A 22,020-nucleotide genomic window follows, 5' to 3' on the forward strand; every position below is an offset into this window, starting at 1 on the left:
AAATCCTAAATACAGGCCAGCTTCCCTCAGTCTGGCAAACTGCAGCCACTAGATGCTACCAAAGGGAAGGATCCCTTTCTACTGTTCTGTTGAAACTGGCAACAAACCACAAAGGCCAAATCTTGCACCCAGGCTTACGTTTGCAAGGTGAGGTACAGCTGTGGTGGTGCGACTCTCAGCTCATGGGGGAGGGGATAGGTGGGCTGGCGGCACTCCTAAAAAAACCCCAGCACTCTCTGCAAAGCCATATTTTGCAGCTGTGTAACATAACACTCTGACATCATGCATAAATATGATGGCAGAGTGATCAGCCTTCCCCTGTGTGTCACTGGGTTGTTTGTGCCCACGCATGCAGAAGACTGTAGGGAACGGAGCCAACATCTCTGAGTTACTTTCCTTCGCAATGCATATGCCTGCGTTAAGTTTCTGCACATAAGCCTAGCAGCGTGGACACTGCCTCCTCCCATCTAAAGAGGCTGCTGGGTTTTCCCAGCATGGTTTCAAACCTCAGCAGATTTTTTCGCCCATTCCCTGCTTGTGTGGGAGGCAGTAAAAGCTTCTCATTCAGAGAAGGGCTTTCTCCATAGGAGAGAGAAGCTAATTGTGTCTCATATGCAGAGATATAATTAGTTTTCTTTTCTGTTGAGACAGAAGACGACATGTATAGCATCCTCTGCCTTTTGATGCTGAAACCCTGATGAGATTTTATTACTGTGCACAGCATTGGTTTGCTCTGATGAAGGTAAGGAGGTCTCTGCTAAGACACAGGGACAGTCTCCCATTTATGAAGGATCTCAGAAAGACAGAAAATTGACCACTTGCCCAATCAGTCTGGCATGAACTAGATCTGCAAAGCAAATGTCTAAAGATGCCCAGAGGCCTCTGTGAAGCTCCAGCCTGCTAGCTAGCAAGTGTGGTTGAAGCCCCAGCACTTGAGATATTTAAAACTAAAGGGTGGTGATTTTCAAAATCATTCAGAGTTGGACTAGCTCAGTTCTCATTGAAGATAGTAGGAAACATCCCACTGACTTCAATGGGAGCAGAGTCAGGCCAATGCCACTGAGCACCTTTAAAAATCCCACCCAGACTGGACAAATATAGGATAGTTCCATCCTGCATTCTTCCCCCAGGGGATTGACTAGAAAGCCCGGTAGGTCATTCCCATTTCTAATATATATGATTTCATGCCATTGTTAGTTATATATATATATATTCTATTGAAGCAGGAAGGATATTTTTCTCCTGTCTCCTCAATGCAGTCCTACTACCATGCCTCCCACTCACTTCTTCTTCTTTCACATGGCTTGGTTAGGTAGCAACGACTACAAATTTATATCTAGGTTTGATAGCCAGCACATTGCCACAGCAGAAAGCTGGTGAATGTCCTTCAGGTCCATGGCGAAAGAAAGAAGGGAACAATCAGATATGATGTGCTCCATCCTAGTGACCACAGTCGCATACAGGTGTTTGCCTCATTTTCCATTTAAAGAGGGTTTGTTTGGGAGCAAGACGACAACTTGCATGTGGTGCTTCCGTTAAGTGCTGATGTTTTTCAGGCTCTGTGCTTTGTGCAAATTCACTCATATACCAATGTTGTCAATTGGCCACTGGACGTCGTATTACCGACCTCCCAGTGAAAGTAGCAATGATTATACTTCCTACTCACTGATAGTAAAACAGGGGGAATGCTCTGAGAGACATGTCAACCTTTGGGGGGTTGGAGATTCACATCTGTCCCCCATTCCTCATCCTGCCCTCTTGTGCCCCTGCCCAGCTTATTGCAACAAAGCCTTTTAGGGTTTCACTGGTACAGTCATGTGAAAAGCATGGTCTCTCATGTGAATGTCACTGGGAAGAAGGATTGAGAAATTTGCTACATCTGAAATGCTTCAGAAATGCAAATAGATGTTTTTTTACAGCTGTCTGCCTTTGTGTGGTATTGTGTGGGGGGTAGGGAAGAAGGGAGAGGTCTTCAGGTAGCATTAGTTTGGCTGGAGCCACTAAACCTCTTTCACTTGCTGCACCTCATTGACCCTTCCACCAGGACATGTTCAAGGGCATCAGGAGCTTGCTTCCAGAGAGAGGAGAAGGAGAGCCAGGGTGATGTAGAGCAGGAGGAAGAAAAAGAAGAACAGGAGTACTTGTGGCACCTTAGAGACTAACAAATTTATTAGAGCATAAGCTTTCGTGGACTACAGCCCACTTCTTCGGATGCATATAGAATGGAACATATATTGAGCAGGAGTTGTTTGACATGCCCTAAACATCACAGGGTTATTTTCTCTATTCCCAAACACACAACAACCGCTCTCCACAATGCCACATTTATGGGGATACCCTAGCTTCTGGAAACTCTTGTTAATATTGATTGACTGTGGCATGTCACTGACATCCCCAGGAGTGAGGGAAGTGAGGCAGGAGGGGAAGGATGCACTTGAGAAACAGCAGAGTCAAAATAACCTAGAAACAAAATTATTCTTCATTGCTGCCTTTGATCACTCAGCTCCCTGCCAGGAGAGATCTTGGATGGTGATGGCAGCAATGGGCTAATTTGCTGCCGCTACTGCTGCTTACACAAGGCAGAGGACAACGTTGTATTCACTGAGGGGGGCTGGAGGTTTGTTGTAATGTCCTTTGTTGTGGAGCGAACCTGGGGAGATGCAGCGGGTGAGAACAGATGTCTTTGAGACTGATGGAGTGATATGCTGTTTTGCTTCTCTTGCTCTCTCTGTACCTTCCCTTGCTGTGTCATGTTTAGCAGCTCTTGTGGCACAGTAAGAGCCAATGGAAAACTTGTAGGCTGCACTGAGGCATTGCTGCTGCTTCCTGTGTCCCTAATATTGGATGGGTCAGCAGATGTTGCAAGTGTCTTAGGCCTTGGCTACACTTACCAGCTAGTTCGACGGCTGGAAATCGAAGTTCTGGGTTCGACTTATCGCGTCTAGTCTGGATGCGATAAGTCGAACCCGGAAGTGCTTGCCGTCGACTGCGGTACTCCAGCTCGGCGAGAGGAGTACCGCGGAGTCGACGGGGGAGCCTGCCTGCCGAGTGTGGACCAAGGTAAGTTCGAACTAAGGTACTTCGACTTCAGCTACGTTATTCACGTAGCTGAAGTTGCGTACCTTAGTTCGAATTAGGGGGGTAGTGTAGACCAAGCCTTAGAGAAAGTATTTGCATCCAGAACTGGTGCTGGGGTCCTTAGCTTCAGAGCTCACACCATTCCTCAGCACTCAGCTCTAATAGACAGAGAGGGGTGAGTCCTGCAGTATCCACTGAGCTACCAACCAGCGGAGATTAGCTCCCAAGGCGAGAGCTACAATGTGCGGCTGCAGAGAAGTTGTGTTCCAATGGGGTGTTGTCTTCTTGTGCTGCCCCTGTTTCTCCTGGCAGGCACTGTGGTTCTGGGAAGGAAACAGCTGAGGAACACCATAGCAAGAGCAGGCCATTTCTATTTGTTACTAAATGAAATTTGGTGCTGAAAAAAGTTGCTGGATTGACCATCCTGGACACTAAAGCCTTATTTATCGACAACAGCAGCGCAAGCTTCTCCCAGACAACATACGTTAGCTGTTAGGGACCACTTCGAGGGCTGAGAGGGTGGTTCAGTTTCCAAGCCAATTCAGTCTTTGGTGGCTGTTGAGCTTCTGTGTTTCTGAAGTGCCTGTCACCACAGTATCCAAATGCTTGCATCTCTGCTGGGACGGCCGGCAAGGGTACCTGGTTGTTGTGATTGCGCTGGTGGGTTTTATAATGAGGACACCTCTCACCTGGGAACTGGACTGAGACCATGGAACTCATCTCACAGTGAGTCACCAAACAGCTGATAGTAATGGCCTTTGGGCACTATTACCCTTGGCTAGATTCAAGCAAATGGCCTAGAGGTGAAATCATTCAAAGCTGGTTGCTAATCACCTGAGCCATCCAATCTCCCTCAACAAGGTCACTTAAAGAAGGATTTATTGCAGAGGTGAGCCTGCGCTTCAAAATTTAGATCTGAATTTTAACCCTTAAGTGTCCAATTGTCTGAGAGCAAGGGTTGGCAGGGTTCAGAACTGAGGGTTTTTTTTAATCCCATTATAGTAGTTCATCCCAGTATAATTATAGGTATGGGGCCAGATTTTCAAATGTTCAACACCCACAGCTGAGACCAAATTTTTCAAAAGAGATCAGCACCCAATATGCACCCAATATACTGATCTCTTCTGAAAAATCTGGCCCCAGCTGTGGGGACTCCAGCCCTTCTGCACGGTTAGAATCTAGGTTCAGATCCCAAATCTCCCTCCTCCCAGTAAAGTTAAGGGGTATTTATGTCCAGGAGCCAAATTCATCCCTGAGTGATTTCTAGGGGTTGGAATGGAATCTGTCCCTAGTTTATCCTTTTCCCGGTATTGCAAAGTCAGTGCAAGAGAGAACAGAGAATGCATTGCACAGGAGACTGCTGTAACAAGGAGCAGTGTCTGTGCACAGTATATTCCTCAAACAGTCTGTGCCTGGAACACTCACTTTATGAATAAAATAGACTGGTTTCAACATCCTGGGTTGGAATAACTCGCTCCTGGGATGGGTGCCTTTGCCAGGTTGGACCTGGGAGTGCTAATATAGCTTAGGGAGGGGTTACATTAAGAGTATGTTTACCCTGCAGCTGAGAACATGCTTCCCAGCACAGGTTGACAGACACACTAGTTCTGCTCAAACTAGCAAGCTAAAAATAGTAGCATAGCACAGGTGGCAGCTTGGGGTAGCTGCCTGAGGACAAACCCACCTGGATCCCCGGGGTACATACTTAGGTGGCAAAGCTTGAGCCACCGCCCATGCTATCCCCTGGCTTTACTGCTATTTTTAGCGCAATACCTCAAGCAGGGCTAGCACATGTCTGTCTACTCAGGCTGTGAGGCATGCTCCCAGCTGCAGTGGAGACATACCTTTAGGGGTTACACTTACAAACTGCAGCCTGATCCACTGTTGCAGCTTCACTGTGGAAAAAGGGCAGGGCTAGAAGGTACGGTCGGGCCTCATTGAAGACAGGAGTACTGGCTCCACAGGCTGGCACAACTTCAGCAGCTGGTTCCTCTGTCAGTGGCTGCCAGGTATCCCTTCTGGGGTCCCTGTTCATTGCAGAGAGAGAAGTGCAAATACAAGTTTTGTGCATGCACAGCCCTTGGCCTTTTCACAGACCCCGGCTAAGGGTCTGTGGTGCTGCTTGTCTGGGAGCGATGTCACCGATTTCCCCCTGGAAGCTGCAGTTCTGCTTCAACATCACATTTTTTAAAAAGGGGAAAACTGTGAGCTGTTTCTATGTCTGCTTCTGTCAATGCCGGCCTAAGGCATCTCAAAGGATGGTCCTGCTTAGAGCACTGAGAGACTGAGTGTCCAGTCACCTGGCTGCATCTCCCCAAGTGTATTAACTAGTATGAGATGGATGTGTGGGGCTGATATATCAAAGGCTCCCATTCCTTTTTAAAAATTGATGTACATTATTGTTGTTGTTATTTATATTATAGTAACAGCCAGAGGCTGCGTGGAGATCGGAGCCCCATTGTGCTAGGTGCCATAAAGGCACATACAAAGAACTTACAATCTAAGAAGACAAGAGACAGAAACAAAGTAGGAGCGGAAGGATGCAGTTGAATACATACTCATTTTATGCCTATATTTGCCATGTTTTCAAATTATTGCTATCATTGGATTAAGGGATCCTCCACTGGTGTTGATCAGTCTACATCAGCAGATGATCTGGCCCAAGGTTCCAGCTAGTCTGGCAGCTGGCTCCCTTGGAACCATCATTAGCTGGCTGGTTTCTTATAGGCACCAGAGATGGCTTTTAAGGAGAGATGTGAAGGTGTGTCCCACCTGTAACCAATCCCTTGGGAGTGACCCCATTAGTGTGCCAGGCCCCAAGAACACATGCAGTTCCACAGGGGTTGGCCCCAAGACATCAGAGCTGGGTCTTCAGGTACCAGTGAACCCTGTCTCCCTCCATGGCTCCCTGCCATGAATCCTATGGGAGCCTTGTACTGCGTTCCTCTCAGCATTTCCAGCGACCCCAGGTAGCCTTTTCAAAACATTAGTCACCTGATTCATACTGATTCTACCTGTCTCTGTCTCTTCTGTCCTTAGTCCCAGGTGTGTGTCTGTCTCTTTCCAAAGGTAGCTCTTAACCTAGCCACGTGACACCTTTCTCCTTTGCTCTCCATCTGGAGTCTTTGCTCTGCTTCCCTGCAGAGAGGTGGGGGGAAATCTCCTTCCTTTTGGTCATTGGTTGCTAGGTGTGAATGTCTGGTCCACTGGGATTTCCATTGTCTTTCCAGATTTTCCACTGATATCGGTCGGTTTCAGACAGTCCTTTAATGGACACTTTCATGCCACCCCGGACAGTTACGTGACATAACACCTTATGTCCTCTGCCCTGCCCCAAGAGCAGCTTTTCAACCCTTTACACTCCATGCAAAGCCATACAAAGCACAGAGGGAAACTGAGGCATGCATAGATATCATTACCAAAATTCCCACTTCGTCACAACCCTATTGATTACTTCCGGGAGGGTGCAAGGGAGACAGCATGGGTACATTTGTTTGAGAAACTGACAGAGAGATGAACAATGCCGGCGTGATTGGTGGAGCAGAGGAAGTGGGGAGGGAGAGTGACATAATAAGAGACTAGATTGGACACGTAGGTGGTGCTAAAGAGTCAGTTTCTTCAGGCTTTTCTAGAAATCACTTTCTGCCCCTCTCTCCCTCTTTGTCCTTCCTCTTCCTCCTCCTTGCACTGACAGTGATACATCCCACATCACTGTGAGCATCTCTTGACTCTCCCAACCCGTCTTTATGCCATCAGAAGCTCCTCTTCCCTATGGTTTCCTTAGCAAGGCCATCAGAAGCCCCCTTGGGCTGCCTTGGGTTTTTGGGAGCTTTGCTTCTTATCCCCAATTCTGCCCTGGTTGCTAGGAGCTTGTCTCCGCCCTGCCACTCCATACCCTGCCTCCAGAATTAGGAGCTTCCTGTCTTCCCCTCTCTTCTCAGACCCTGCCTGTGGTGTCAGACGCACTCTCCATGTGTTTGCAGCTGTCCTTTCGAAAATCCTTAATGCCTGTGCATCTCCATCTCAGCTCTTGTGACAAGATCTCATCAACTGATATGCTTTAAATCAAACTTTACATTCATATTTTGTGTGCGTGCAATGCATGCCCAATCCCTTTCTACTCAGTGCATCTGCTGGGCCTTTCCTTCCCATCCTACGCCTCTGCACACCATCACACTGAAAGTGCTTGTCTGACAGCCATCAGAAATGTCAGCCTCTGCTAATATAAGCTAGGAATATGAGTTCCCAAGTTACTCCCCTCTGTGCATTTCTGCACTGGAGCTGTCATGCCTGCTGTACATGTTGGGCTGCCTAGCACATAAATACCTGATCTGGCCCAGGACAGTGACTGCCAGTTAAAGGATTGCTCATGAGCCCTGGATCGCAGATGAATGTGGTGGTCGGAAGGAACTCAGGCACCTGGTGAAGTGACCTTTGGTTTGGTAGTGGCTGTGAGTGCAGGGCTCCCATGTCTTAGTTCGATGGTGACTGTAGGGTAGCTCGTGAGTGTTGGACCATGCAGATCCTGGTTTGCCATTGCAGGGTTGCTCCTGGTGGCTGGGCTGCTGCAGGTGGGTTTTTTTCCTCCTCAGAAAAATAGCAGTGGAACATTTTGCTTTGGGGCAAAAGAAGAAAACAGCACTTAAAAATGATAAGGAGGGAAAAGAAAGACAGGTCAAATATTGGTCAGTCGTCTTCAACAGTGTCGCCTTGATTTGTGTCCTTTGTTCTGAACTCCTTATTGATGGAAATTGTGACATGGTGATCACCGGTAACAACAGGATGCACAGAGGGGATAGCTGGCTTCTGGCGTAGAGGGGCTAATTCTGCTGAGTGTTGTCAGAGAGTTGCACGTCAGCCACTTTGCCATGTACCATTGGGTGGTAGATAATCCCACGTACTGAATGAATAAATCCACTTGTTGTCAGCTCCCATTAGTGTCACATGCATGAAAGCCTGATGCTATTTAAAGAGACATACGGTGCAAATAAGTCTAAACGCCATGAGGGAACATGTTTACTGTCTGGCGTGTGATGGAGCACCACATGTGTTGAACTTCCTGGTGTAACACAGCAGTTCTGAGCAGGGACTACCATGAGCCAGATTAGATGAACTAAGAACCAACCCCAAACCAAACCTGTTCCCTTAAGAACCTTGGAATCATACTATGAGAACAAACCAATGGATCTCCACCTCAAGTTCTGGAGCTGTGTTGAAACCGATGAGATTGTTTCATGTGAGGATTCTTGATGTTTCATTTTGGCTGATTGCACATCCTTCAGATTTCATGCAGTGGAGGATCTGGCCCCATGTTACTGCAAGATTTCTAGCCCAAAGAGCTTCAGGTCAGCATCCAAAATGCTTGGATGCTGAACCAAAATTCTGAATCCTTTGAAGTTCACCCCACATCTGAACATCCCCAAACTCTGGGAAAGTTCAGATCTGGATTTGATCTTCCTGGCTTGTGTCCATCACCAGTTACTAAAGGGCAATGCGGGGCACTGATAATTGTTTAATTACCTTTAAAGTAAAGCAGGGTCAACACTAAACAAAATTTCAGGCAAAACTCCAAACATCCCAAGTTAGCGATGGTTAGGGGAAGTAGGGCAACCTGTAGCCTACCATCCTACCATGGCTTTATTTCCCCTCCCCCTTCTCTCTCTCCCTGCTATCTCTTGCTGCTGTCTCAGGTCTGCATTTCACATGATATAGGACCCACTGGTATCAGTGGAGAAAAGAATAGGGGCTCAGCTTTGTGGCATGATTTGGTGCACTTCTACAGCAAGAGAGGAGAATTGCCTTCCCCCGTTCCCCGGCATCCTAAGTATAGGGCTATCAGCTGCAATTCACGGGGAAGTATAGCTGCTAAAGATGACTGTGTAGCGTTGCAGAAGAGCTTGCAGAGAAGCTACCATCTCGTAACGCTTGACAACCATCCAGCCCATTTAGCAAACGCATGCAGCTCCACTTTCCAGGCAGGTGGTACAATCACAAATACCAGGCAGAGGAATGTGAATGAAAAGCAATTCTTCTATACTGTTCGGACAGATCCCACCCATGGTTCCTGCTGGCTCCTGTCCCGGCCTCATAGCTACATTTGCGCACAGTGTGCTGTGAGTCAAGAGATGAAAGCGTGCAGTGCCTCTCATCACCAAGAACTATTCAGATGAGATGGGCTTAAACCCAGAGGGATGTGAGTCCCTCTGGGGGGTGAAGTAGAGGCGGAGGGGGGCAAGTGAAGGTTTTACATTACTCCTGCTAAGGGTTACACTGCCTTCGTGCTGTTCTCCATTATTAGCCGAGTTACTGGAGCATCCTGACAGCTAATCAGCTTCCTGCATAGATTTTAAAAACCAGTGATTAGCACCTGCAAGGTCACAAGTCAGCAATGTGGCTCTATTAGCCTTGCACAGACTTTTGTAACCCCTCTCCCCAGCTTGGAGGATTTGGGGTGCTGCACAGACATAGTCCGCTGCAAGGTGAGGGCACCCAGGTTGTGTCTGGGAACCTCTCATGGAACCCAGAGTTTGTGTGGCAGATGGATGAGGCCTCTTTTTTTAAAGACTATTATACAAATGTTATTGTGTGTTCTTCATTTACTGCAGACTCACAGACTATTGTAGACTTGGCCTGTTCTCTGGTAATTGCATCTACATTAAAGCAGACACCCCCACAGGGCTCTTCCTTGCCTTGTCCTTGCTGGCTCAGAGCTGGGCAGTGATACATGAGTTCTGCTAGACCAGGGATGTGCAAAGTGTGCCCAGTAGCTGGCAAAGGTTAGGAGAAGAAGGCAGAGTTGTGCCCTATATAAGGCCAGTTCTGTTCTGCTTTATTGCTCTTGGGCCGCTTGTTTGCTAACTATGTGGAGTGCTACTAGTCCCTTCTAATCCATGCATCAATCGACCCACTATTCAGAGCTACATGCGACGTCTCACCCATATCAATTATTGTGGGAGTGGGAGAGTGGGGTCTGGGAGAGCCGCTCATTACTGCAGTGGAAAGTTGAGAATTGAATATGGTTCATTGCAGCTCTGTGGTGCCATGGAGTGGAGGAGGGGTAGGACTTTGCTGTAACAGTTCCAAGGGTAAGCTATATTTAGGCTGCTGGACAGAGATTGTGTCATTCTCTCTAGCTTCCTAGCACACACAGCCTTCAGAGCCTACTTCCATTACATAGCATCCTGACATAGACAATAATAAAAATATAATATTTTGCACTCATAAAGCACCTTTCATCGGATGATTGCAAAGGCAGGTAAGTTTTATTGTCCTCATTTTGCAGATGGAGAAAGTAAGGGACAGAGAGCTCTTGTGACTTGCCCACTGTCACAGAGCAAGTTGGTGGCAAACTCTGGACTGGAGCCTGAAAGTATTAATTCCCAGCCCCCCCTGCTCTAACCAGTGGGCATTGCTGCCTTGTAGAATGGACTGCTGACTGCAGTGCAGCGGTGTGATCCTGCAGCAGATTGTCATTCATTGTGTTGAAATACTGCATCGTGTATCGAGCCTGGCATTCTCCACAGATTTGGAGTCTGAATGTAGATACACCCAAATTCCCCGTCAGAATTCAGATGCCAGAAGGTTATTATGCATTTTCTGGCAAAAATAAACATGGGACCCTCCTTAGGCCTGCACCAAAACTGCTGAAGCTGGCACAAGCCAGTTTAAAGGAGTGCTCCGAGTATAAGACTGTGGGAGAAGCAAGTGAATAGTTGATTTAATGTCTTATTTTCACCTGTTTCAAGGAGACCAGCTAGTAATACAACTGAATTCTTTCCTCCAAGTGATATCATCATAAATCTCTGCCTCTTCATGCCCCCATCTGCTCACGCTTTCGGATAATAACCAAACAGTACCTTGGGTGGGTGCTGCCATCCTTCACTCATTCATGTTGGATGTATGGCCAGAGACGCCACAACAGGGTTTTTTCAAAAGCAGTGACTCTCCCCTGTGATTAGATAACACGGGGCTTGTCAACTGCAAGGTGTAGCATCCTTCACAGTCATGGGAGCCCCTAAAGGGAGGACTGTAAAGAGAGATAAGATCAGCTGTTTAGTTCCATAGCCTGTACGGTGATCACACTTCTCATGAAATGCCTTGTCCCTCCCTCCATCCCCTGGTAACCTTTGTTGTTTGTGTGGTGTCAGTCTCTCAGCTCTGGAAAGCTGGTGTGTTGAATGCCAGTGACTGAGCTTTGGGAATGTGCTGAAAAGTTGGGGAGCTTTTCGGTGTCTAGTGTTGGGGACTCAGCCCTGGGAAATATATGTACGGAAAGGTAATTGTGCATGTGTATGCACAGTGCTATAGAATTGCACTGAAAAGTTAGGTGAGCTTGTGTGGCTAATGCCAAGCTCTGGGGATGCTCTGCATGACCTTCTGAGCCTACAATACAGTTATTTTCTCATCCTGAAAATGGTTGCATGATTTAGTCTCATTTGCTGTGGGTGTTTGAGATGTCATATGTCTGAATCTTTGATCTTGCCTTCCTCTCCTATTAATGGTCCATCAGGTTTTGGTACTTTTTCCTTCTGCCTGATGGAGTCTGCCCTCTGACCAGTCGGGTGCATGTCCTCTGCATGCCTCCAACCTCTATTCGCTCCATTTATCTCCTTACTTGAGGGTGTGCCAGACCCTTATTCTGAGCCATCTGTCTGTCAAAGTGGAAGGGGATGTTTGCACTGTGGAGGCAAGAGGACACAATACTGCCCCATAGAAGAGCCCTGATGTTCCGTGGATGTATTTTACAGCAGTGGCGTCTCCCCAATGCTAGCAGAAGCAGGACACATGTTTGCAGTATTATTAGCTAGAACTATTCATATAGCATAGTGATTCAAGAGTGTCCATGAGGAGAAAATCCCTTTCTTCTCCTGCCCACCTCCCCAGCTAAAACATAGAATGGGGAATAAACTGTGATGTTAGTGATGGACTCTGCCATGGACAGGTGGGTACATGTTCAGGTTCATCAGGCAGTCATCAGAAAGGCTGGCAATTTGGTTACTGACTGTGGAATCCCACCCACCCTCCCTGGTCTGACCTGACCTTGGAGAGTGGATGGAATGAATGCAGATAGGCTGAGCTGCCGCTAAGCATTAGAGGGATTTTGCATTCCAGTAGCGGCACGTCACTATCACTGTGGCAAGCCACGCCATATTTGGGCATCTCCTTTCTCCAAGGTGCTGACTTGGAGACAGAAGGAGGAATTGATTTCAGAGACATCTTCCTAAAGACAAATGAGTCTTAGGGGGTATTTTTTCCTTAAATGCAACCGTGTCAGACCAAGCACTTGATGAGACCCCTCCGAATATCAACAGTTATCTTGTGAGATGAAGGACATTGGGCCTTTGTGGAAGGGATCAGGGTGAACCAGCTTCTTCACAGTAGTACAATAGCTGCATTTTTGTGAAATTGCTGTAGGATAAAACTGCATAGTGCAGATTTCTATTTTCATGAATTGCTTCCTGCTTAGTGGTGGTGATGGGAAGATGATGTCTACGAGTTATCACCACCAATCAATGTGTGTCACTGAAGCTTGGCTCTTAGGAGAGTTCTATGAGAATTGCAGTACCACATGTATACTTACACACAAACTGTGTGTGTGTGTGTGTGTGTGTGTGTGTATCTCTCTCTTGTGGAATGTCATTGATTCCACTGCAGCCTGCTAATATATCTCCTCCCACTCCAGCTATGAAATAGATACTTTCTGAGATCACAAGTGTGGAAGTGGATCTATCAGGTGGCTTCTGATTCTGCAGAAAAGAATAAACACTTTGAAAGAATCAGAAAGGGACTGTCCCAGAGGCACATGTACCCTTTCTTCCAATGTGAGAAAGGCTGAGAGTTTCACTGGTTTCTCTCTGGGAGACATGACCTCATCACTAAGGCTTGAGAACTACAGCTCCCAAAGTGCCATGCAGAAAGCTCTACCTGCCTGTCAGGGGGAGAAGTTCTGTGCTTAATGGTTGGTGGAGGAACATACTCAGCAAGTTAAGGGGCACTAAGAAATAAAGCTATGTGGGGAGAAGTTCCTGGGGGATTGTCTGGTTATTAGGGGATTGATGCTCTGGCACAGCATTGCAGTGTGTTTTGATTGTGAAGATGATGGCTGCAGGGTAACCAGGTACAGTATTTGGGGGGGGGAGGGGGCGGGGAGAAAGTCTAGCTAGATTCCATCTGTCTTTTGGATGGTTGGCTAATCCTGCCCTGGTGGACTTTTGAAAACTGGTCTTGCACCTATATATATTGCCTGGTTTTGCCTGTACACTGCTTGCCTTAGGCTATCTCTTCACGGCAGAGTTAACTAGAGTTATCTACACTCATCACAAACACTCACTGTGGGTTAATTAACTCCTCGTCAGTTAGCCTATCTGGGGTGAGAGCGGTCACACTGCGATATAACTATCGAGCAACACAGAGTGATTGTATTAGCAGCACAGGGTGAATGTATTAACTGTTGATGAGTTGTGCTAACTTGAGCTGCAGCTTGTACTCCCAAGGGGCCAACCAACTCTATTTAAAAGCACCATCACATTTGAGTTCAGGTTTGTGTGTGTGGTCAGGACTCAAGTTGGGGGCAACACTCGATTTATAACTGCAGTTAAATCTGCATTGAAGACAAGCCCTCAGAGTCGCCATGTTTTGGATAGGTCGAGGATGAAGAGAGAGGATGGTTTTGTGATTAAGACACTGGACTAGGTCTCCAGAAATCTGTGGTCAGTTCCTGGGTCTGCCATAGACTTCTTGTGTAACACTGGGCACATCCCTTGCTCTTTCTGTGTCTCACTTCACCTGCTGTAAAATGCTAGTACTTCCTTTCTCCCACTGTCTTCTCTGTTTAGACTGTAATCTCTGTGGGCCCTGACTCTCTCCTACTTTGTGTATGTACAATGCCTAGCACAATGGGGCCCATCCAAGGCCCACTGAAGTCAGTTGGAGTTGGGATGATGGGTTAGACCTTCTGTTGTTTGAGAGGCCTGGCATGAGCATAGGACTGTGAGCCAGGAACCTCCTGCATTCTGTGCCAGGTTCTGCAAGTGCCTACCTCTGTCTGATCGGGCATGCCACTTAATCCTCTGCCTCAGTTTCCCTATTAGTGAAATAGGGATAGTATTATTTACCAACTTTTATAGGGGAGGGGATGGTGAGGCTGAATTAATGTTTTCTAAAGTGCAGTATAAATGCTAAGTGCTATTATTATAGCTTCTGCTTGTTTGCTTGTTGGTGCATGAAAGGGAGGGTCAGAAGGAGTGGGAAATGGGTAAGAGGGGACAATGTGTATAATGATTTCTAATGTAACCTTCTAACCTTCACTTCTATTTCTCTTTTCTCTTCCAGGTGGAGCGGGAAATAGCCATCCTGAAGTTGATAGAACATCCCCACGTTTTAAAGCTGCATGACGTTTATGAAAATAAAAAATATTTGTAGGTATTATTGACTTTTGCCAGGGAGTCAGAAGGGAAATGGAAGGGAAGGAGTTTGGGGGGAGAAATGCATAACAGTACAAAGAGACTAGAATAGGATATGAGGTCACTCTAAACTTTGTTGCCCATGTGGCCTGCTATCAGCACTTGATTGAGGAGGGAATGGTTTTCATTTACTTGGTTTCCTCATTCCCCCTTTTCTTCTGTTTTCCCCCTTTCAAATCTTAAAAAAAAATTAAATTACAAACAAGCCTTTTTCTATAATATTTAGCTGATATGGAGGGGCAAAATCCAGGTTTGTAGACTCCAAATTAGACCCACCTCAAAACTGTTATAATCTGGTGTATAAAATCCTCCAGGTTCTAAATATTTTAAATTAAACCCTCACCAAGAAATTTAATTTGAAAAATGTCCAAACAATAATAGCTATTGTTTTTGTAGGGCCTACTTGTCTACACCCATCAGTGATATTGGTCCACAGACCGAATTATTTTGGCTTGACAAGGTACCAGATAGTTCGAAATTGTTGTCAAACAAACAAGACACATTAATCTTGGCTCAACTTAAGAAAAAAAAAATCAATGTTTTCCAAATGGAAAAGGGCAAATCCAGAAGGGAGTTAAATGTGATTTCCAGGTTTTTAACAGGGTATTGCAAGCAAGGGGAGAGTGTTTAAAACTATTTTTGAAAATCACGTTCCAGCAGTGACCCCCCTTAATGTCACAGCAGTATAAGGGTGTAATCACTGAACCAAGGAATGTGTGTTGAATGGATGTAATAATCCCATATCGACCATACGACCAAGCTTGTTACTGGAGCAATGAATTCCTATTCCAAGAAGTGAGGCCTCGGCGTTCAAGGGTTAGTTTAATAGACCTGGCAGTAATTTCTTTTGGATTCCGAATCCTCCTCTGGGACAGAGCCTGCCCAGGGTGGTGAACAATGGCCACCAGACGGCTTGTCACAGGTGCTGGGTGGAGCTGGTTCCCATGTATCTTCAGCTACATGCTGTGGGCCAGATCCTCCGCTGGTATAAGGGGGCATGACTCCATTGAAGTCCAGTTTGCACCAGCTGAGGATGTAGCCCCAAGTGTCCTGGCAAGCCAGCCTTCTTTGCAAGGGAGGGGCAGTAAAGGGAGTGTGGGATGACAGACAGGAATAGAATTTCTATAGCCAATGCATTCTGATTTAATTGAGGAAAAAGAGATACTGGTGATAAGCAGGGATCTAATCTTGCTCCTGTTGAAGTCAATGGGAAGACTCCTAGTTTATTTCAGTGAGGGCTGGGATCAGACTTCAGGCTTCCTATTGGCTGAGTGAAAGAGTCTTTCATGTGTGAACCCTTTTTTTCTTATATCTACAACCTGTCCATTGACGGGCTGCGTGCGTTTGGGTGATCGATACAACGTACAAACGCCTGGAAAACAAAGGCCAAGCTGAACAGTTCAGGGTGGAGTTGGGATTAAAAGATCATTATTTTTGTGGCATTGACAGTCAAGCATCTCTTTTCTCTTAGTTACAGATGCCTTCAACAAATGGTCTCTGCACATGTGTGCAGATAACTGCTGAAGTAGGTTGCGTTGTTACCCCCTCCTGGACAATGGGATTCTTTTACGGCATGGAGGATGGTGCTGTTTAATGGTTACAGCATGGAATTCATGCTCTACTGCAAGTAGTGTCCCTATGGGTGCTCTACTGTAGTGTGCTTGCGCCCTTGCACTGCTGATCTGAGAACTTCCGTAGCTGTGTTCTGTTAGGCCAGCACATCTGCTGTCTCTCCTCATGCCCTGCTAAGAGGCTAGCCAGTGAGTGCAGGCTAACCCTCCTCAGTTCCTTCTCAACTGCCCCTGGCTAGAGACGGAGCTATTCGCAGTCCGTTACAACCATTACTCTCGCTTTACATTTCTGTAGCCAGTTAGTCTCCTATTACATAGTTGTAATTGTAGTTTTCTGCTTCTTTCTTATTTTTCTCCCAGAAAAAATATTTTTAAAAAAGAGACTTTATTTTTTGCCGCTTTTTCTCATTGGGGACCCTTCCCCCAAAAGGATATGCCCAGTTCATTGGGCTTCAAGAAGTGCCTCTCCAGCAAAGATGTGATCCATGTCACAGACAAGCACTCCCAGTGTATTCGCTGCCTCAGGGAAGGCCACATTCCACAAAAGTGTGGTCTCTGCCAGCAACTCAGGCCCTGGTCTCGTAAGGACAGGGAGCTGAGATAGAAGATCATCTTCATGAAGGCAGCCCTCCGACCCTTTCCGGACCTGCACCTGGCAGACATGAGTCTTCCCCACAGCCCTCAACATCCAAAGGCTGTGGATTGAAGAAAGCAGCCACTGAGCCCTCTCAGAAGTCCCCATGGTGAGCCCCGAGCTAGCCATAAATGATCTCCGGCATGCTCGGTGTCCTCGGTACCATTGGCACCAAGACAATCCCAGCCCAGTACCCAAGGCTTATGAAGATCTACACCGGCAGGTGCCAGTGATGCACCCACAGATCCAATGGGCACAGGTATCAAGTCAGTGGCACCAAGGGACAAGGACAGGAGTAAGCACTCCTCTAAGAAGATGTTACTGGAATGCAATACTCCATTGCTAGCATCATCAATGCCCCATGCAGCACCAGAGAGATCGGTGTGAGCTAGATCTCTGTCCTTCCCAGTACCGCCAGTGGCACTAAAGGATCTCCGTGTAGCCGACATACCGGAGTCTCCTCTTCTCAGTACCAAGACCTCTGCACTGAGTCTTCATCTGGCACAGGAGTCTTCCCCGCTGCCCTGCCATGCTCCGCCACTCTTGCAGACTTGGACAGCAAACCAGAGGAGGCAGTATTGCAATACTCCTCCAAGGCTCCCTATGGTTCCCAATACCAGCAGAGTCCCTAAGCATATCCCCAGATGGCCCCACCACCACCATCTTGGTACGGTCAACCATGGGCACCACCACTGGGCTCTATGCCACCACCACTCCAGTGGCCATACTGGGACCCTTGGGCTGCATATTGCCTCCATGCCTCTCGAGCATCTAGCCCCACTCGAGAACTCTCGAGACACACCCCCTCAGCTGCAGCATCCAGAGTTTCTGAACCTGCAGAAGAAATCGTGCTGAAACCAGAGGGCAGCACTGAGGAAGAGGTGACCATAGCCTCCTCCTCACTAGATGAGGCCTTTATGCCTCCACCGCCTTCTCTTGCTGATGATTTTCGTGTCTTCCAGGATCCAGTGAAGAGATTGGCAGACACTCTTCAGATACCGCTAGAAGAAGTCAAGGGCATCCACCACAAACTTCTTGGTACCATTCATCCTTGTCCTCAAAAATTGCCCTCACTATTAATGAGGCTCTCCTGAACCCCACAAAAACCATATGGCACACCCCAGGATCAGTGGCATCTACCTGCAAGCAGGTGGACAAAAAATATTATATCCCACCAAGGGAGATAGAATTCCTCTTCTCCCACCCTCCACCCAATTCCATCATGGGGGATTGTAACAGTGTTGGGACTCACCACCCAACCCCCCCTGCTCGTCGTCCTCGGGAATTAGCTCAGTCCAGCAGAGCACCCCCTCCTGGTGGTGTCCCGTCTGTCGTCTCGCCCTCGGTTGGCGTGTGGACCTGCGTTGCTCCCAACTTGCGGCGTCCTCTTCGAGCCACTGCCCTCCGGCAGTGCCCCTTAGTCCATCCTCGCCCCCTTCTGGGGGGGGGTCAATCAGCTGTCTCTCTGTGCCCCGGCCAATGTGGGCAACTGCACCCCCAAAGTCACACCCCTCTTGGCAGGGGGTTGGTGCAGCCCAAGATGGCCACTCCTGTCGGCCAGGTGTAAGGCAAGGGGGAAGAGGGGGACCCAGGCCCGCCCACTACTCTGGGTCCCAACCCAGGGACCCTCTTGTGGCAGCCATCCTGCCCTCCTTCTCTCCCTCTGTCTGTCCACGTCCCTGGGCCGCTTCCCCTTTGGCCCCTCGCACCGGCTAGGCCCTTCCCCTCAAGGCCTGCAGCCTGGCAGACAATGGGCTAGAGTTCCCTTCTGCTCCCCCAGCCTGCCCAGCGCTGTCCCAGGTGCTAGTCTCCCACCTCTGGAGACAGACCTTCCCCTGTCGAAGGCCTGGGACAGACTGCCTCTCCTCTCCCTGAGCAGCCTTTTGGTAGGGCTGAGCCGGGCCCTGATTGGCTGTCTCCAATCTGGACCCCGATTGGCTTCCAATAAGCCCTTGTCTAATTGGCTGCCTGTCTGTGGAGGCGCACTGGCCTGCTGCAGCCCACTCTCTCAGGGAGTGGGGCAGCCGCCCCACTACAGGGATGCTGTTAACTCTCATGGCCATCAACATCAGATGAGGTCTACTCCCTACGATAGGGACTGGAAGGGTTTGGATCTTTTTGGCCTCGGCTACGCTACAGTTTTGAATTGCCAGTTACCAAGCCCTATCAGTGAAATACAACTACAGAAACTATTAAAAACTGAACAATTTTATTGAATAGCTGCCTGAGTCACACCACGACCAATTTAAAGCCATTATTTAAGAGGGACAGTTGGTGACCAAGATAGCACTACAATCTGCCGTCAATGCAGCCAAGACAGCAGCCAGGTCCATCTCCACAGTGGTGGGTATTTCTGTCAGGTTGCCCGAAAGAGATGCAGTTGACGTTGAAGACCTTCCCTTTGAAGTCACTAAGCTCTTCACGGAGAAGATGGACGCCTCTCTTCACACACAAAAGGATTCTAAGGCCACTCTCTGCTCACTGGGAATCTACGTGCCAGCACAAAAGAGAAAATATAGTCCGCAGCCTCACCACAAACCACGCACCTCCCAAGACCCAAGTCAGTGCTACTACGAGCCACAGAGGAAGAAAACTAAGTTTCCGAGGCATAAACCATCTGGCCCACAATCTTCTACATCCTAGCTATCCACTTCCAAGCACCAATTTTGATATGTTGGTCAAAGCATCAATAGACCACTCCTACAGCTGACCACCGCTATCCGCTGATTTGGCTACCATCTGGCAACATTCTGCAGCACCTGGGAACATATAACATCAGACCGATGGGGCTTACAGATCTATCCATTTTACCTCCCTACTCCCTCTACAACACCTTTCCCTGTCCCTCACGAGATCCTTCTCATGAGAGTCTACTATCACAAGAGGTAGGTTGTCTCCTCCAATTAGGAGCCATAGAACCAGTTGCTCAACATCTATGAGGCAAAGGGTTCTACTCTCGCTATTTCCTAATACCCAAGAGGAAGGGAGATTGAAGAGCTATACAAGACCTTACAGCACTCAACAAGTTTGTCAAGCCTCAAAAATTCAAAATGATCACTCTGCAATGATCATTCCAGCATTGGAACAGGGAGACTGGTTTTCAGCCCTCGACCTTCAGGATGCCTACTTCCATATCTCAATCTCACAGATGATTTCTCAAATTTATCTAGGACAAGACCACTACCAGTACAGAGTACTCCCTTTTGGGCTAAAATCCATCCTGATGTATTCTCCGAGGTTCTCTCAGCAGTGGCCACACACTTGCGCTCCCAAGGGATCATGTTTTACCCCTATCGGGAGGATTGCCTCTTCAGAGCCCAGCCTCTCCATGAGGCTCGCTGAATCACAAGATCTGCAATAGATTTGTTCCCAGAACTGGGCCTACAGATCAACACCCAGAAAACAACCCTCATTTCAGTGCATCATCTGGAATTCAAAGGCGCCGACCTCCACCCATTACAGGCCAGAGCTCTATTACCTTAACACAGATTCCCCTCCTTGGCCATACTCATTGAGACCGTTCAAAACCACCCACAAATATCAGCCAGACACTGTCTCCAACTCTTGGGTCATATGGCAGCAGACACAATGGTAATACCACATGAAGGGCTTCACATGCCATGCCTCCAGATGTGGTTCATCTCAGTTTACAGACCAGAATCACACTAGACAAACCCCGTCACTACCCACTAGGATCAAAAACTCCTCAGACTGGTGGAAGGACTCAGCCAGTGTTTTCAAAGGGATCCTCTTCTCGCAAACCCCCACCCCCCAATCGTTGCTTCTCACCACTGATGCATTGCTCATAGGATGGGATGCGCATCTAAACAGCCTCATGATACAAGGCAGATGGTCATCCATGGAGATATTCTTTCACATCAACCTCCTCGAGCTCAGGGCAGTCAGAAATGCCTGTGCGCATTTCCTTCTGCTGATCAAAGGATTACACAGGTGAGTGCTAACAGGCAACATAGCATGTATGTACACCTCTACCCCGATATAATGCTGTCCAAAAAATCTTACCGTGTTATAGGTGAAACCGCGTTATATTGAACTTGCTTTGATCCGCCGGAGCGTGCCGCCACACCCCCCCAGAGCGCTGCTTTACCGCGTTATATCTGAATTCATGTTATATCGGGTCGCGTTATATCAGGGTAGAGGTGTATTACATAAATCGACCAGGGAGATCCAAGTTGCCCTCCCTCTATGCGGAAATGATGAGACTATGGAACTGGTGTATCTCTCACGACATTGGACTGTCCGCGGCTTACCTCCTGGGCACACAAAACTCCATAATGGACAGGCTCAGTGACAAATTCCCACATGACCATGAGTGGGAGATAAACCTAGCAATACTTCACGACCTGTTCAGGCAGTGGGGGACACCAATCACAGTTTGCCACTGAACTGAATAGAAAATGTTCACACTACTACTATGGAGCAGGGGTAGGACAACATTCCCTGGGCGATGCTTTCCACCTCCCCTGGGATAGGGGCATCCTCTATGCCTTTCCTCCCTTTCCCCTACTGTCAAAAGTCCTATTGAAAATAAAAAGAAAAGGAGCACATGTCATACTGATCACTCCCATTTGGCTGAGACAGACCTGGTACCCTTACCTGTCACAGGTCGCGATATGCCTGCCGATCTCTCTCCAATCCACTCTGTATCTCCTCTTGAAGAACAGAGGATGCACCCTACAACCAAACCTCGGGATTCTTTGCCTCAAGGCGTGCCTGTTTCATGGTTCCAACACCTAGAGAACTCCTACTTGAGGGATGTACAAGAGATATAACTACACAGTAGAAAGTCCTCGACACGCTGAACTTACCTGCAAAAATGGTCCAGGTTCCAGATTTGGTGTACTTCCCAACAAATTTCCCCAACATGCATGGCTTTTCCACAGATCTCAGGCTATGTACTGACCCTAAAAAGATTGTGACTATCTCTCAACTCTCTGAATCCACCTGGTGGCCACAGCAGCCTTCCACCAGCCAGTAGAGGGATACTCAGTGCTGTCATACCCAACCACTAAAAGATTCCTCCAGGGTATAGTAAATCTTTTCCTGCAACCCTGACACCCTAACCCCATGTGGGACCTAAACCTTGCATTGAAAGGACTGACTAGGCCTTCGAACCCATGGCCACCTGTTCGCTTACATATCTCTCTATGAAAACGGCCTTCCTGATAGCAATCACCTCGGCTAGGAGAATAGGAAAATAGCCGCTCTGATGGCACATCCCCTCTACATGGTATTCTTTCAGGATAAGGTTACA

At 47.7% G+C, this 22,020-nt stretch overlaps 1 protein-coding gene across 14 annotated transcripts in view; it reads left to right on the forward strand.

Annotated features, from left to right (window-relative positions):
• Positions 1-22,020, forward strand: part of BRSK2 (BR serine/threonine kinase 2) — a 441,793-nt gene that overhangs the window by 287,991 nt on the left and 131,782 nt on the right. For all 14 annotated transcript variants that reach the window (XM_005307786.4, XM_005307784.4, XM_008164498.2 and 11 more), the window contains exon 3: positions 14,410-14,495. In XM_005307786.4, the coding sequence (XP_005307843.1) occupies positions 14,410-14,495 (86 nt within the window). The remainder of the gene's footprint in view (positions 1-14,409; positions 14,496-22,020) is intronic.

The sequence above is a fragment of the Chrysemys picta genome, chromosome 4 (genome assembly GCF_011386835.1).
Source record: "Chrysemys picta bellii isolate R12L10 chromosome 4, ASM1138683v2, whole genome shotgun sequence".
Lineage (NCBI taxonomy): Eukaryota > Metazoa > Chordata > Testudines > Emydidae > Chrysemys > Chrysemys picta.